Raw genomic sequence first — 15164 nt, forward strand, 5'->3', positions numbered from 1 at the left:
TTGTCTTCATCTGTTAATAATTTATTCCCCTTTGCCCAATTGTTACGCCACTTTGTATTGAGTGATTGTTTGTCATTCAAAAGCTAAAACACAAACAAATTTATGTGTTTACTGATTGTTTATGATCATACCAGGCAAGGTACTTACTCTATTGTATTCGATTACTGCTAAATCAGCAACTGTTGGCAATTCCTTTGGAATCAATGGTCTTGGACGAACTTCGTCCCATGTCTCTTCGGAACATCTGACATATTCATCGCAATAGCAATGTAATCGATGATAGACACCTGTAAGTATATATAATGTTAAACACAGCCAAATTTCTGTAGCTTCGCATAGAAAATACTTACAATATCATATCAATTTCTTTCGCATATGACAAAGTTGGATTGATTTTCAGTTTTTCGATTGAACCTAATTGAAACTCACGAAAATCGATGGAGATGTTGTGTCTGTCCTGCGTTACCCACTATTAGGGATGGGGATCGGTTCGTCGGTTCTTCGTCAAGTAAAATATGAGCTACATGCGTCAAATTTAAGACGCAGGTAGAGCATGTGATGAAGGTCGATTAGAAAAATTTTGATTGGTCATCAAACGATGGTTGGTCCGGGATCGTCATAATTTTGATGACAACCCGATTTGGAGCGGTTCCTTCGAACCGGTTCGAAGCCGGTTCCGGTTCGATTTTAGAACAGTGTTTCAAGTTCAGAATCTGCTAAAGTTAGAATCGGTTCCAGAACCGGTTCGGAACCGCTCTGTTTGGAACTTCCCCATCTCTACTTATATTTCGTTAAATCTTCCCTTGTCTGTTCTATAAAAGGATTATTATCGTCCTCACGTGTTATCCTTACATCAGGATCATTGTCGTCGCTTGGCTTTGAGAGGAATTCAGATTAGAAATGCCTGGAGGGCATTGCATTGCGATGTAATATAGAACGCAAAACAAGATTCCTAAAGGGAAGTTACCGAAAAAAGAGATGGTTCAGTATCCTTCTCATCAGCTGAGCTAGATGATTCGTTTTCTACTCTTCTTTGTCGTTCTGGAGTTCGTCTTTCATCATCTTCGATAGTAGTAGTAGTTTTGACCTACACGCCAAATTCATTTTCGTTGTATAATATATTTAAGGAGAACGCTTAGTCTCAAATTATCGTTAAAGAATATTAGTTAAAGAAGAGATATTTTCGGGGTACTATATGCAGTGGCAGACGGTACTAAAGAAAATTCTTTTTTTGCAGCAAGTATTGATTTATTAATATGTAAAATTATTCACAATACAATCAATATATGTAAATAAAAGGTTTAAGCTGGCTAATTTATAAAAATGGAGTTTACATATAATTATAAGTTAATAGAAATAAAGAGCTGACTTAGTCAGTCAAATACACGGAATCTCTCCCAGGTCTCGAATGTCCCGTTTCGATGAAGAAACTCTAAGACAAAGACGCGTCCCACGATGGCTTGTGTATTATCATGATAGGTATCATGTAGATTTTTTATAGCATTCTCTAATATTTGTGTTCTATTAAAACAAAAACTGAATCCGAAAGTGGTGCAATAGTGTTGTTATTGGGGAACGGATTGGCGACATAACCAGCGGTGTTTCGAACAACTAATCAATAAAAAGGGATTAGAGAAACTCTCAAAAGAAATAAATAATTTAATATTTAAAGATATACCCTGTGCTACAGCGTGGCTATCAATGTTTCTAGCGGTAAGCCCTGCATCATTATATTCAATTATTAAGATGGGATCACCATAAAAGTTTTCTTCGGTTTCATGTTTGTTTATAATAATATTTCTCCATTTTTCAAGACATTCTTTTGTTTCTTCTCTAAATTCATCCGGAAAAACAGACTTCTTTTCTGAGGAAATTTGAATATTTTAAATATGAATATCATTTTTAGAAATTTGCACTAAATGTTAATGATACCTAGTCATCCAACGTTGAATGTAATTAATGATTAATTATATCAAAAAAATAAATCCAAGTGAACTCCAATAATGTTCGGTAATCATTAAAATAATAAGTGATAAAGGCGAAACTTGACGTGAAAATAAAAAGAGCTAAATATTGAAGAGGAATTTTGTTCAAGTTTGATGACTAACATGTTATCAATCATTCATTTATACATACTGAGAAACTGTACCCGTTGTTGAGTCCGAAGCATTAAGCCACGTGATCGATGTAAGAGGTTCATCGTAATTAGATTTAAGTGTCAAATTGATTTGTTTAAGTAGCAAATTAATTTTATTTGAGTAACAAAACAACTTTTTAATTGATAAATTAATTCTTATAAAAAATATACACAATAAACGTTTATTGTCCCATTAATTTACTTAAATAAAAATACGAATTACTTAATATATGATAATAAAAAGTCAAATTGATTGTTCTTCGCTTGATCTAAATCAGGTATAATATCTAGGAACAAGTGTTAACGGAAGAAAAAATTTTCATTAATAAATAATGAGTTCGGCAAAATAAAAGAGAGTATTATGCCCTACTCTAATTATCAAAGTTGCGACGTCCGCCTCTTTATAATCATGTGCATGACTGCATCTTACGCTTACTATTGTTATCAGAGCTAGACGAAACCAGTTCGATTATTATCCAGTAAGTTAATAATTTATTCGCTGTTCCCATCAATAATCGTGATTATCGAAAATTGATGAGATACTATAAATAATGAGGGAATAAAGTCGTATCTTATAAAAATTATATTGTTAAAAGAACGTAGGTATGAAAATGGTTAGTGTTTTTTTAATGGCAAATCATTTTCTTATGATAAACAAATACATATTTGCGTAATCACATAATCACACGCAATTATAAACCGGCTGTACTGGATAAATAAAATTTTCGTATTATTCACCGGGTGAATTTTGTTTAACTCTTACAATAGATTTGTCGTACCCCAGGGGGTTATCTTAACAAACCCTTTAGATGACCAGGGGTTGTTTTTGAATTTTTATATGCGCAGTTCCAATATATTGTAATAACTAGGAAACGGGAACCGTTGTAAGTCCGGAGCGAAGTATCATAATAAATAAAGATGTTAACATATATCAAGAATGGTAGCGATTTCGAAGCATAACGCCTTGGACAGAAACTCACGTGATCGCAATTTTCTACTGATTAGCAGCATAACGCCTTGACACGTGATCGATCATTTTTTATAGTGCGTAGACATCAGAGTATTCCATTATTATAATAAAAGAATAAAACGGAATTTTTGCTGCATAATGGAATAAAACGGAATTTTAGTGAATTTTGATAATTTTATTCCGACACGTGACAATTAGCCAATCATAAATGCAGATCATCGGAATAAATTTAATGTCTCCGAAAAATTTTTTTAATGTTAAAATGCCACGGTTACTGCTTTTTCACGTGCGCAAGAATTTTCTGAAGAGAGAAAAATATTCATCAAATTTTTGAAGTTATTTTTATGCAGATAATGGAAAACTTATGTGCCGTTTTTGTGATCATAGTATCAACTTTTTGGGATAAAGTTTCATTACAGCTTCCTCTTTTAGAAAAAATTGCGCGAAATTATATTTGGTTACCAATCTCTTCCTGCGCAGTAGAAAGAAGTTTTTCCGCGTATAATAAAATTTTAGATGATGATAGACAAAATTTAAATCTAGAATCACTTAAATTCCTTACTATTATGTACTTTAATAATCAAAATAGCAATAAATAACTATAATGATTAGTAAAATTTATATCGGAATAAATCGGAATTTTTACTGTTATCGTGATAAATATTTGTGATTTGATATCGGAAATTTTCCGGGTCTCTGTTAGACATACCTTCGCATTCGCTCCGGACAATTAAAAAGCACGTGCTATCATATGATACTCTGAACGTCACAAACTCACATGTTAGTGCATAATGCGTAATGCGAGCCCAAAGTCACGGGATAGTGAAATTTTTGATGGGTCGCAGATAAATCACGTGCTACTGCGCTACATGTTCGGACAATATGTGATAATACTTTTTTCCTACAATATAAAAAACACCTTCAGGGATCGATGTCACATGGTTGTGACTAAAAAACAGTGATACTGAACTTTGATATCACGTCATTATTGTCATGCCTTTCTTGATAAGATGGTGCATTACTGAATAAAGTAAGAAATTAAGGATAAAATATTATGTCGTATATTGTTAAGTATAACCTATTCAACTACTTCAAAACAAGCTTAAACTTAGTAAATAGAGGATAGTAATAGAAATTGGTAAAATAAAAGAACCGATGGCAAAAAGCTCCTTACGGGATTAGTATGTTGGGTTTAAATATATCTTTTATAAAAAAATAACCGATTCCCACCACAAAACTTGCTGATGAGAGTTTAAAGAATATATTTTTCTTATGGATGTATGTTTTTTGGTTTCATTGGATGTTTCTATACGCTCTTTGAACTCTTGTCTAGTGAGCTATTTAGCGCAACATTTAATTTTATTGGGTTGATCTGAGCACGTGATTTTATTTAAATCAAACAAGCCTGGTCACATGAGAGGTTTAAAATGATTTTATTAGAATTTTTTCATTGAAATTCTTTTTATACTCGATTGCGTCAAATAGTGATCTAATAAATCGAACTAATAGATCTTGAGCATTAAATTCAGTCGAAATAAACACGATCGTTAATATTTTGTAAATTATTTAAAATGGATTCATATCCTTCAATACCATCACAACAGCAACAGCAGCAACAGCATCAACAACAGCAACAAGCCGGATACAATAATAATCCACTGAATCATGCTTTGTTGCAGCAGGCACCGACTCATCAATATAATTTTGGAACACATTCTATAAATACACGCGTTATGAATACTCAACAACAGCACATGGCGATGGAAAGAAACTATGGGGCAATGGGTAACCCCAACTTACAGCAGATGCGAGGGCTAAATGGTGAAGGTGGAAATAATATGGCTAATCAATATACATTTCAAGGTCGTCAGTCTTTACAAACATCATCAGCTCATCCGATACCTCCAATTTCAGCTTTAGGAGGTCCGATTTATAATAATAATAATATGAATACTACTAATATGTTAGGTTTTCCATCACAAAATAATATAAATGGCCTTGGATTGGAAGTGTTTCAACAACCAGTTATCAATCGTGCGTTAGGACAGACGGTCAGTCAACGACCAAACATTATGTTACTTCAGCAGCAGCAGCAGCAGCAGCAACAACAACAACAACAAATACAACAGCGTCAATATCAACAACAACATCATCAACAGAATCAGCAGCAACAACAGTTAGCAGCTGCACGACAAAGGCAACGTATACAACAACAACAGCAACAAATGATGCAACAAATAAGACGTCCTATGACAAATCCTCCGCCTGCACAGAACCTTCATCAACGTTCTTCACATCAAAAACAAAGCGCTGAACCCGTTAAAAAGCCAGCATCGACTGTCGCTAAACCTTATGAGCCTGCGCCAGATCTTACAGATGTTCAAAAACAATATTTAGAACAATATGTTAGGAGAGATACGCTCTATCAAAAAGCTTTAGATCTTCAGCATAAAAGGCAAATGAATATTATAAGTGAAAAACGTAAAGAAATAACCCAGGCTGAACTAAGACACCAAACACGACAATCAACACTCCTGTTTGGTCCAGGTTATGAAGGTTACGGAAATGGCATTACTGGAACCAAATTTAGGATAGTTTATCCTCACGATAGGAAGAGACCTAAAAAGACTAAAGAATTTAAATTGTAAGCTTTTATTCCTAATGTATATGTGTTAATATCATTATTATTTTTTTTTCTAATTACATTATAATTTATTTAGTTCTCTTCAGCAATTACGAGAAATAGCTGAAAAAGAAGATCTTTTAGTTCCAATAAGATTGGAAATTGATGGGGCGGATGGTTATAAATTACGAGATACTTTCACCTGGAATATAAATGGTATATTGTGATATTTTATACTAATTAGTTTATGAATATAATAATTATATGAATTATTAATATTTGTCTTATTCTATTTCATTTATGTAACAGAAACGCTTATTACTCCCGAGCATTTTGCAGAAGTTCTCTGCGATGACTTACATTTCCCTGTAGCAACTTTTGTACCAGCAATTGTTAAACAAATACGCGAACAATTGCAAGGATATATCTCACATCCTTTATCTTCATTGGATCAATTTTCGACCTCCCCAATACTCCCTTCATTATCTAATCCTTCTGAAGATCCGGATATAAAGGAAGAGGCTGATAACGAAAATATATTAAGTAATTCTGAAGAGTCAAATATTCACGAAGAATTAAGAATTTTAATAAAGGTAAATATTCTTCTAAGATAGTATTATACGAACTAAATAAGTAATTGACGATATATTTTTTTTTACTACAGATTGATGTCACAATCGGCAACATCTCGTTAGTAGATCAGTTTGAATGGGATGTTAATTGTCAGAAAAATGACCCAGAACTTTTTGCAGAAATTTTGACAGCAGAATTAGGTTTAGGAGGCGAATTCAGGTACTTCATTAATTTTTTTTTTTTTTGCTTACGATCTTATTTATATGTATATTATAAATGTAAAAACATTTAAAACTCCAGAACTGCAATAGCACATTCTATTCGTGAACAAATTCAAATTTATGTTAAATCTTTAATACTCGTGGGACATCCTTTTGATGGTTCTCCTATACAAGATGATGATTTACGACAAAGCCTTTTACCTCCTGTAACTAATATAATCCGAAAAGAGGATACAGTTGACCAACATACTCCAATTCTCGTAGAACTCACAGAAGCGGAGATTGATAAAATTGAAAAGGACCGGGAGAGAGATGCTAGGTTTAAAGACAATTTCTTTATATCAACGATAAATCCGAATTATCTATAATTTACTTATTTATTTAATTTTTAATAATAGACGTAAACGCCGACAAACTCGTGGAAGGCGTGGCGTTATTTTGCCGGATAGAGAACCTCCTAAGACACACAGAACCTTACTCCATAGCACGACTATTATTCCTGATCCCACGGATGAAAGTGGTTTTATTACCTTAATTTCATCTGGGATGCCACCGGTCATGCGTAAGGCGAGCTCTATGGGGTATGACAATTATTCTGCTATTTCTGAAAAAGTTCCCACACCTGGTAAAGTTCGCGGACGTGGACGTACAGCTGGGAGTGGCCTACGTAGTATTATAAGCGTAAACTCTCCAGATATTACCGATTTAAATAATACTGGAAGATCTGGCTCAGTTGGTCCGAGTTCACAAGGAAGAGAGTCGAGAGATAGTTTAAAAAAATCAAGTCGACGTGAGTCAGTTTCTGGATTATGACTTTTTAACTTGAAAAATAGCTGAAATTATTTAATATTAAGAAATAACTTAATTTTTAATTCTTATTATTTAATTTACTGCAAACTTGCAGGTACGGGTAAAGAATCAGAAGAATGGCATTGTGATGGTTGCGGATGTCCACAAACGGCGACACCGCTGTTACGTAAAGGGCCTAACGGAGATAAGGTATTGAATTTATATTAGCATTTTTGTTTATATTTTATTTAAATATTTAATTACTTTGTTCGTTATAATCTATTTAGACACTATGTAACGCGTGCGGTAAGTCCCTGGATACAATGAATAGTTGGAATCACCCAAAAGGTTTTACCGCATAACTTGGCCAGTTTTTGTCATTTTAATTTGTATGCATTCACACGTGTCAAAACTTTTCCTAATCGTCAGGCCTCTACTTTCAAAAGAACAATACTCTACGACCAATTTCCCAAACTACGAATGAGGACGAGCTCGGTCTAATAAAGCAAGAAACCAACCAATCGATGGATAAACCACTTCAACCTTCACAAGACAATCTTTCAACACCAAATCAACCGTTCGATTTTACAATCAATGATAAACAACCTAATACACTGAATGAACAAAATTTAGTTTCTAAGCAACAATTTGAAACAAGAGAAAATCAAAATTTAGCACATTCTCCAGGCAATGCTCTTAGTATTTTTGAATTTCTTATTACTGTATTAATGATAGCAAATGCTAATATATGTTCCCATATTATTTCACGTTTATAAATTTACTGTCTACTATTGTACCAACCGCGTTTTACAGTAACTTCTGCTAAATCGCCTGTAACCACTCCTAACACACCATCAAACAAATCTGTAATTTTTTTTTCATTTTAAATCTTATTTATGGGAAACTGTTGTTTCATTAAGTTTTTGAACTCCATATAAAAAAGATGCTATTGCTTTCATAATTCGCTCAATATTTATGACGTTAATAGCCAACTTTATAATCATAGGTCTTTCCGGAATGGATAATTCAGCAACGTGAACAGTTGCAGCAGAAATATCCCCGTGATCGTTTCGAAATTGTTCAAAAATCTGAAAATTTCCGAATTAAATGTTCCGATTGCCCGGGTAGGCTATATCAACCTGGACCTGGATTGTCATTGGAAAATTTTGAAATCCATTTAAAGAATAGAGATCACCGCTTCAATGTAGAAAAACGTCTAAACCCAGATTGGACTTCTCACGTGGCCGAAACTAGTGGTTCTGTTATCGATAATGGTGGTACTATTCCAGGTACTATTGACGCTAGTGAATTTTCATCTCCCGTTTCAGGTACTGGTGATCCATTCACTAGTATTAATACCAATAATAGAACCATTGGCTTAGCTGAAGGACCTATCACTTCAAATACTCCAATGAGATCTGATTTTTCAAGATTACATTCATCAAGTTCACAATCCTTGGAGATGCCAGGAACAGAAAGTGCGAGGTCTAGTAGAGGAGGTATGGAAATAACTAGCAGTATAAATGATGTTAATAGTCCAGGGTATGAGGTGGCTGCTGTAGAAGTCTTCATCGATAACAGTAATGGTATTCCTCACACCTAAAATAGAAGCTTTTTCCTCAAAATCAAAAGGTCCCTTATGAAATTGATGCTTTCAAATTGGAACAAGCCACAAAGGTAATTGGATTATTTTTGTACCAACAAAAAAAAAAAAGATTATTTATTTAATTAGCTTTTATTTTTCCTTACATCAATTTCTTTGTATAAAAGTACAGTATATATATATTTTTATATCCCTTAATTTGTTATTAATACATTTCATTTTAAAAGATAAATTTTGTAAATTTAGATTGTTAGTTTTTAATATATATTATTTCAAAAAATTTATTTATATAATTTGGTAATTAAAATAATCTTTATGATAAAAACATTTTAATATATATATTATATATAATTTTTTTAATTTTAACTGGTACTGTAAATTTATAATACTAAATGTATAAATTCCAATATTAATTATTTTAACCAATATTATATAAGCAAAAAAAATTGGTAAATTTTATAATAAAAAATTCTGATTATTAAATGATAAAATATAAAAAATACCTATTATAGAAATATTACATTATATATAAAAATCTTAAAATTTTAATATTTTTAATTTTTTTTTTGGTTTTTGCAAATTATTTAATGAGTATTTAATGTAACAAATAAATAATTTATTACAATATAATATATATGTAAATTTGTATTACTTATTAACATAAACTAATATTGTAAATAAATTAAAATTTACTTATAATAAATAAAATCTTTAAACTATATAAAATTAATTTTACTATAAATGCTAAATTTGAAACTTCTGAAATTTCTGAAATTTTATAATTTTCAAATTAATTAGCTAATTTTTATAAAAATAATTACATTTAACTAAAAGGACAATTCCTTTTCCTAATATTTATTAGAATTAGAATTAGAATTAGAATTAGATTAAAATTAGATTAAAGATTAGATTTATTTATTACAATCTATGATCTTTATTTTTGTTAATTAATCTGGAAATTTTGAAATTTTTTGTTATTAAAAATCTTATTTATTATTCCTATAGAAGAAATTTCACCTTCAGTTAAAATTAAAAATTTTCAATTTTTATTTATAGAATTTATATTTTTTTATTTTTAAATAACTGCAAGATCACAATACATTTGATAGTTATTAAAGTTATAAAGAAAAGAAAATATAAATATGATCCAATAATTCTAACATTATTAATAACCAAACCACTTATTATGTTAAAAAATACTTCATATATATACTGTCAAATAAGTTTAAATTCAATAGGTAAAATTCAGTTTGCCATTAATTTAACTCTATTTTAAAATATTTAGCTTTCTATTTTTTATATTTATTTAAAATTTTGCTAAATTTACTATACTATTGCTAAAAATTTCAGTTTTATTACCAATTTTTCAGTTTTGTTATTGACTAAACTATATACTATAGACTATAGTAATAATTTTTAATTTTAATTTTAATTATATAAAATTATAATTTTATTATAAAAAAATATAAAATTATATTATATATTATCAATGTTTTTAAAAAATATTATATTTTAATATAAATTTATATATAATAATTTTATAAGCAATTATTAATAATTAAAAATCTATGGAAATCTATAAAAATCTATAAAAATATTATGGAATATTGAATTTTGACATTTTGTCTTTCAATTTTAAATTATGGCAAAAATATTTATTGCTTTTCATTAATGATAGCATAGAATAGATATGAACAACATTGATTGGATAGCAATATAATAAATTTATTATTTAATATATTTTTACTATATTATATTTATTAATTAAATCTTACAATTTTAAACACTAAAAATTCTATAATACTATTTTATTTTATAAATTTATAAGTAAATAGTATCTAGCTAAAAAACTGAAACCTAAAAATAGAGAAAAGTTGGTTAAAATGAATTAATAAAAAGAATAAAAAGAACAAAAAAATAAAACAAAAAAGAAAAAAAAACATATTTTTATTAATTAATTCTTTTTATGAAAAGTAGACTAAAAATGCTTAAACATGTTGATGGTTTATTATATAGTATTATTTGATTTTTAATCAGCTTATTTTAAAGATATTCATAATTTTTTTAATTTTTCTTTTTCCAGTATTGCAATTTGTTATTTTAATCCTTTGCAGTTAATTTATAGAATTAGATAAGGTTTTGTAATTTAACTGAAAAACTGGAACCTAGAAAGAAATAAAATTAAAATAAAGTAAAAATAAAAAAAAGAACAAAAAATAAGAATCCACCTAAAATTTTAAAGTGCTAAAGTTATTGAAGAAAGAGTTAAAATCTAAGAGAAAAGAAGAGTTGGTTAGAATGAAAAAACAAAAAGAAGGAAAAAAAAAACATATTTTTGAATCAAAAAGCCAAAATACTAAAAAATTGAAAATTTAAAAAGAAATGAAATTAGAATAAAGTAAAAATAAAAAAAAGAGAATGAAAAATAAGAACTCATTTGAAATTTCAAAATGCTAAAGTTGTCAAAAAGTTAAGAATGAAGTTAAAAAATGAAAAATTCTTTTTATTTAAAATTCTTTTCAAAATTTTTATTTTTTGTTTTTTCTCTTATTAACCATTTTTTTTTATTTTAAAAAAAACACTTTTTTTCTTTTCTCTTTTTGCATCATTAGTTGTTCCTCTTATTTAAAAAAAAATATATTTTTTTTCTCATCAACTATTCAAAAAATTATTATTTTTTTTCTTCTTACTTTTGTTTAAAAAAATTATTTTATTTCATTTTTCTCTAACAAATAAAAAACGAAAAAAAATTCATTTCAGTAAAACCTGACCAAAATAAAAACTATATGCAAATTATTATTGCATTTACAGTATTTGTAGCATCATTTGAGGGTTTTTTAGCCTGCTAATGAAATGCACCATTTTAAGACTTCTATATGATAGACTGCATTATAAAGGTAGGGTATATACATAGTAAAAGTGTTGTACTCTTATTATATATTTTTTTTCGTATTATTCAAAAAGTTATTATTTTTTCTTAGCACTTTTGTTTAAAAAATTATTTTATTTGTTTTTATACAGCAAAATAAAAAAATGAAAAAAAATTCATTTGTGAAAACTGGCCAAAATAAAAACTATATCATTATTATACAATCTTCTGTATTTGAGAGATCATTTGAGGGTTTTTTAGCCTGCTAATGAAATGCACCATTTTAAGAAAACTTACATATGATAGCGCATTATAAAGGTAGGGTATATACGTAGTAAAAGTGTTATCTTCTTCTTATATAATACTTAAGATCTTGTGATATTGGAAGATAGTAGTAATATATCATTGGTTATAAGTAGTTGGATGAGAGTAGGGTTGGTAAAGTCAGTCTTAATCCAGACTTAATTCTAGGACCTATAAATCTTATTACCGTAAAGTTCTAATTATAAGCATTCCCTGAATATAAACACTCCCAGATTTTTATATTATCTGAAAGTATAAAGCATCCTTAACTAACACTATGATAATTTTAGCCAATAATACAATATACAAATATATAAATTTATCCAAATATAAGCACCCCTATAATAAAAAAAGGTTGCTTATATTCAGAACTTTATGGTATATGGATCTGAAGACTAGATTCACATTATGAGTCCTAGTAGTTCAGACTTAATTTAAAATCTAATTCAAACCTAATTTGAAAATTTTATTTATTTTTTTAATAAAATTATAGCTTATATTTACTCATTAATTATTATATAAATTACAAATAAGTATATTTTTACTATTAATCATTTATTTATTATACCAATCATATGTATATATCTATCTATTAAATACAAATAATAATGAAATAATACTAAAATTTCAAAAGGACAACTCTTTCTAACGATCACCATGTCCATTTTTTTTGCAGAAAAATAATTTTATTTTTTATTAAAATAACGCTTAAATATGGAATACTTGAAGAAATACACTAATGTTATTGACCTTAAACAGGTCACTGAACGTAACGTTAATGGAAAGAGCTTTCTGGAAATACTAAGTATTGCCTTTCAAAAGGTAGAACTCACCAGACTAACCACTATTCAAGAATATGTAGAGCATATTTTACTGACTGAAGAATACAACAATACTGAAACTTTTATTAAATGAGCAACCAGTCTTAAGGAATTTGATATGAAAAATGAAGTTCAACTCACTTACTTGTTGTTTACTTTTGCCGCTGTTGCCAACAAGTATGAAGTCTCTTTGAAGAATTACATAAACAAAATAATCCAAGAACAAGTGGCGCAGTTTGAGTCAACAGAATTAGCCAATAATACGCCAGTATCAACACAAGTACAGCAGATGGATATGGAAACTTTGAAAACGTTAAACACCAATTAATGGATGTGGAACATAACGATCAAAACACTGAACACCAATCAAAAGACATGATACCTGAATCTTCAACAAAGAACTCTAAAAAGAGTTCCACAAAATTGAACACCAAAGCCATACCCTATACTCCTAAAGGAAAAGGTCATACAGTTACATTTGCAGAAATAGTCTCCAGAAATTTAGATGTAGGCAGCAACCATGATACTTCTCCAACTCCTTCCAGTAATAGGCTAAAAATGAACGTGACCAAGCGTATAGTGTCTGATAGTAAGGCTCAACCAGTTAAGAAGAAACAACAACGCGCTTTTCCAAAAGAAATACAATCAGTAATGACCAGATATGATCCAGTACTTAAGCAAAAATTACCTTCTTGACCCTCCTCGTATTACTTTCTTGACCCGATCAAAATATGCATGATTATGTATGACAAAAATATTTTTTTCTTGACCTGAAATGTGATAAAAAATTATGTGATAAGTAGCACAGTATTAGTGATAACTGCGTTACATAAATAATACGTGTTACATTTTATTATATAATGCAACTCTTGACTTTTTCTTTTTATACAATACAATGAATAATAGCAACTTTGAAAATTTTATTGAATATAATACTGCTGAAAATTCTGTTAATATTCCATTTAGTCAGACTGCAGAATATTATCTAAAAAATCATCCTTTGCTTAAAAATATTTGTTTAAAAAGTCAAAGTTGAAAGAAAACTCCTGAATTAGTTAAAGAAGGAATTATCACAATTGAACGTGTTGAAGGAGCTGTTGATTTTATTGAATGGCGAATAAAGACTGGTCAAACAAAATCAACTAACCAGATTGATGATATAGTTAAATTAACAGAAAAGGGAGAGGAACTAGTTAAACAAATTGAAGCAGGAGTAAAAAAAGATAAACTATGCTGGTTTTGGGTAATATATTGTGCTGAGATGGTAATTCTTGTCAATATGAATGTGGTGGAATTGGTAAATACATAGAAGGTTGTCAAAATGAAGCATTACCAAATAATCTAAAAAACTATAATGATATGTATTTGTGCAAAGTACGCATCATTTCAGAAGTATATTTATCTAAAATTGATCATCCATGTCCTCTTAAAATAAAAGTTTTAAATAGCCATTTACCATCCAATATTCTTACAACACATACACTACAAATTAACCGGTTGAGTTTAACTAGGCAAGTACGTGATAATATTATAATAAACTGTAGAGCAGACCATAAAATAACAAAAATATTAAAGCAAAAATGTTGGCTCCTTACAATGGTGCTAACGAAGAAGATTTGCGAGAAGCATTACATAATCAAAAGGAATTATGTGAGGATAAAAAATTGTATAGGTTTTTGGTGCATGATGATAGACGAACTAAAGAAAATGCAGGACTATAGACAATCTTACACTATTTAGTTAATAAAATACTTAAACCAAAGGGAAATGTTCTTTATTATCAACAATCCAATTTATCATCATCAGAAACGAGTTCAGAACGTTTTTATTAATTAACATTATCAAATCAATTATGGTTAAAAAATGCTCAAAGGTATAGAAAATACTGTATTGAAGTTGATAGCAAGTATGACTTAAATAGTGATCGCGCACCAGTACTTGCAGTTGTAGCCAAAAATGATGCTAAATTTGGTACACCATTAGTATTTAGTAAGAAAAAAAATTGAAATTTTACTTTAAATTTGTGGATAATTTATTTATGTATTTATTTAGGATTATCTAATAAAGAAAATAACTGGATAACTAGTATTACGTTGAAATCATTGAAAAATAATATACCATACAATGATTCAAATTGTGAACATAAATGATATTATGAAGATTTGCCAAATGAAAAAGGTTTTTAAAGGATTACAGAATGCGCCAAAAATCACAATTGGATTCTGTTGGTAATGATAGATAAACATTAAGTCATT

At 29.1% G+C, this 15164-nt stretch overlaps 6 protein-coding genes across 9 annotated transcripts; 5 read left to right on the forward strand and 1 right to left on the reverse strand.

Annotated features, from left to right (window-relative positions):
- Nucleotides 1-1507: 1507 nt before the first annotated feature.
- OCT59_007382 (uncharacterized protein) lies at nt 1508-2200 on the reverse strand (the record flags this gene model as incomplete). The annotated part of the gene is made up of 3 exons (XM_066148301.1): nt 1508-1611; nt 1679-1864; nt 2137-2200. The coding sequence occupies 3 exons, from the start codon at nt 2198-2200 to the stop codon at nt 1508-1510; spliced, it is 354 nt and encodes a 117-aa protein (XP_065998657.1).
- Nucleotides 2201-4678: 2478 nt separating this feature from the next.
- Nucleotides 4679-8174, forward strand: OCT59_007383 (uncharacterized protein; the record flags this gene model as incomplete). 3 transcript variants are annotated; one of them, XM_066148313.1, is made up of 9 exons in its annotated part: nt 4679-5751; nt 5828-5946; nt 6040-6323; nt 6395-6522; nt 6604-6843; nt 6923-7314; nt 7429-7523; nt 7601-7619; nt 7743-8174. In XM_066148313.1, 9 exons carry the CDS (start codon nt 4679-4681, stop codon nt 8087-8089), a joined length of 2697 nt encoding a protein of 898 aa, XP_065998660.1. In that variant the 3' UTR covers nt 8090-8174. The 3 variants fall into 3 exon arrangements, with proteins under 3 accessions (XP_065998660.1, XP_065998658.1, XP_065998659.1); XM_066148311.1 differs by having other exon boundaries at nt 7760-8086; XM_066148312.1 differs by having other exon boundaries at nt 7429-7661; nt 7743-8086.
- A 4628-nt stretch (nt 8175-12802) lies between these two features.
- Nucleotides 12803-13003, forward strand: OCT59_007384 (uncharacterized protein; the record flags this gene model as incomplete). The annotated part of the gene is made up of 1 exon (XM_066148320.1): nt 12803-13003. One exon carries the CDS (start codon nt 12803-12805, stop codon nt 13001-13003), a length of 201 nt encoding a protein of 66 aa, XP_065998661.1.
- Nucleotides 13004-13236: 233 nt separating this feature from the next.
- OCT59_007385 (uncharacterized protein) lies at nt 13237-13605 on the forward strand (the record flags this gene model as incomplete). The annotated part of the gene is made up of 1 exon (XM_066148324.1): nt 13237-13605. One exon carries the CDS (start codon nt 13237-13239, stop codon nt 13603-13605), a length of 369 nt encoding a protein of 122 aa, XP_065998662.1.
- Nucleotides 13606-13804: 199 nt separating this feature from the next.
- OCT59_007386 (uncharacterized protein) lies at nt 13805-14218 on the forward strand (the record flags this gene model as incomplete). Its single annotated transcript, XM_066148333.1, has 2 exons — nt 13805-13874; nt 13965-14218. 2 exons carry the CDS (start codon nt 13805-13807, stop codon nt 14216-14218), a joined length of 324 nt encoding a protein of 107 aa, XP_065998663.1.
- A 271-nt stretch (nt 14219-14489) lies between these two features.
- On the forward strand, nt 14490-15059 carry OCT59_007387 (uncharacterized protein; the record flags this gene model as incomplete). 2 transcript variants are annotated; one of them, XM_066148336.1, is made up of 3 exons in its annotated part: nt 14490-14581; nt 14783-14898; nt 14962-15059. In XM_066148336.1, the coding sequence occupies 3 exons, from the start codon at nt 14490-14492 to the stop codon at nt 15057-15059; spliced, it is 306 nt and encodes a 101-aa protein (XP_065998664.1). The 2 variants fall into 2 exon arrangements, with proteins under 2 accessions (XP_065998664.1, XP_065998665.1); XM_066148337.1 differs by lacking the exon at nt 14962-15059 and having other exon boundaries at nt 14783-14915.
- Nucleotides 15060-15164: the final 105 nt, after the last annotated feature.

Source organism: Rhizophagus irregularis, chromosome 15 (genome assembly GCF_026210795.1).
Source record: "Rhizophagus irregularis chromosome 15, complete sequence".
Taxonomy (NCBI): domain Eukaryota; kingdom Fungi; phylum Glomeromycota; class Glomeromycetes; order Glomerales; family Glomeraceae; genus Rhizophagus; species Rhizophagus irregularis.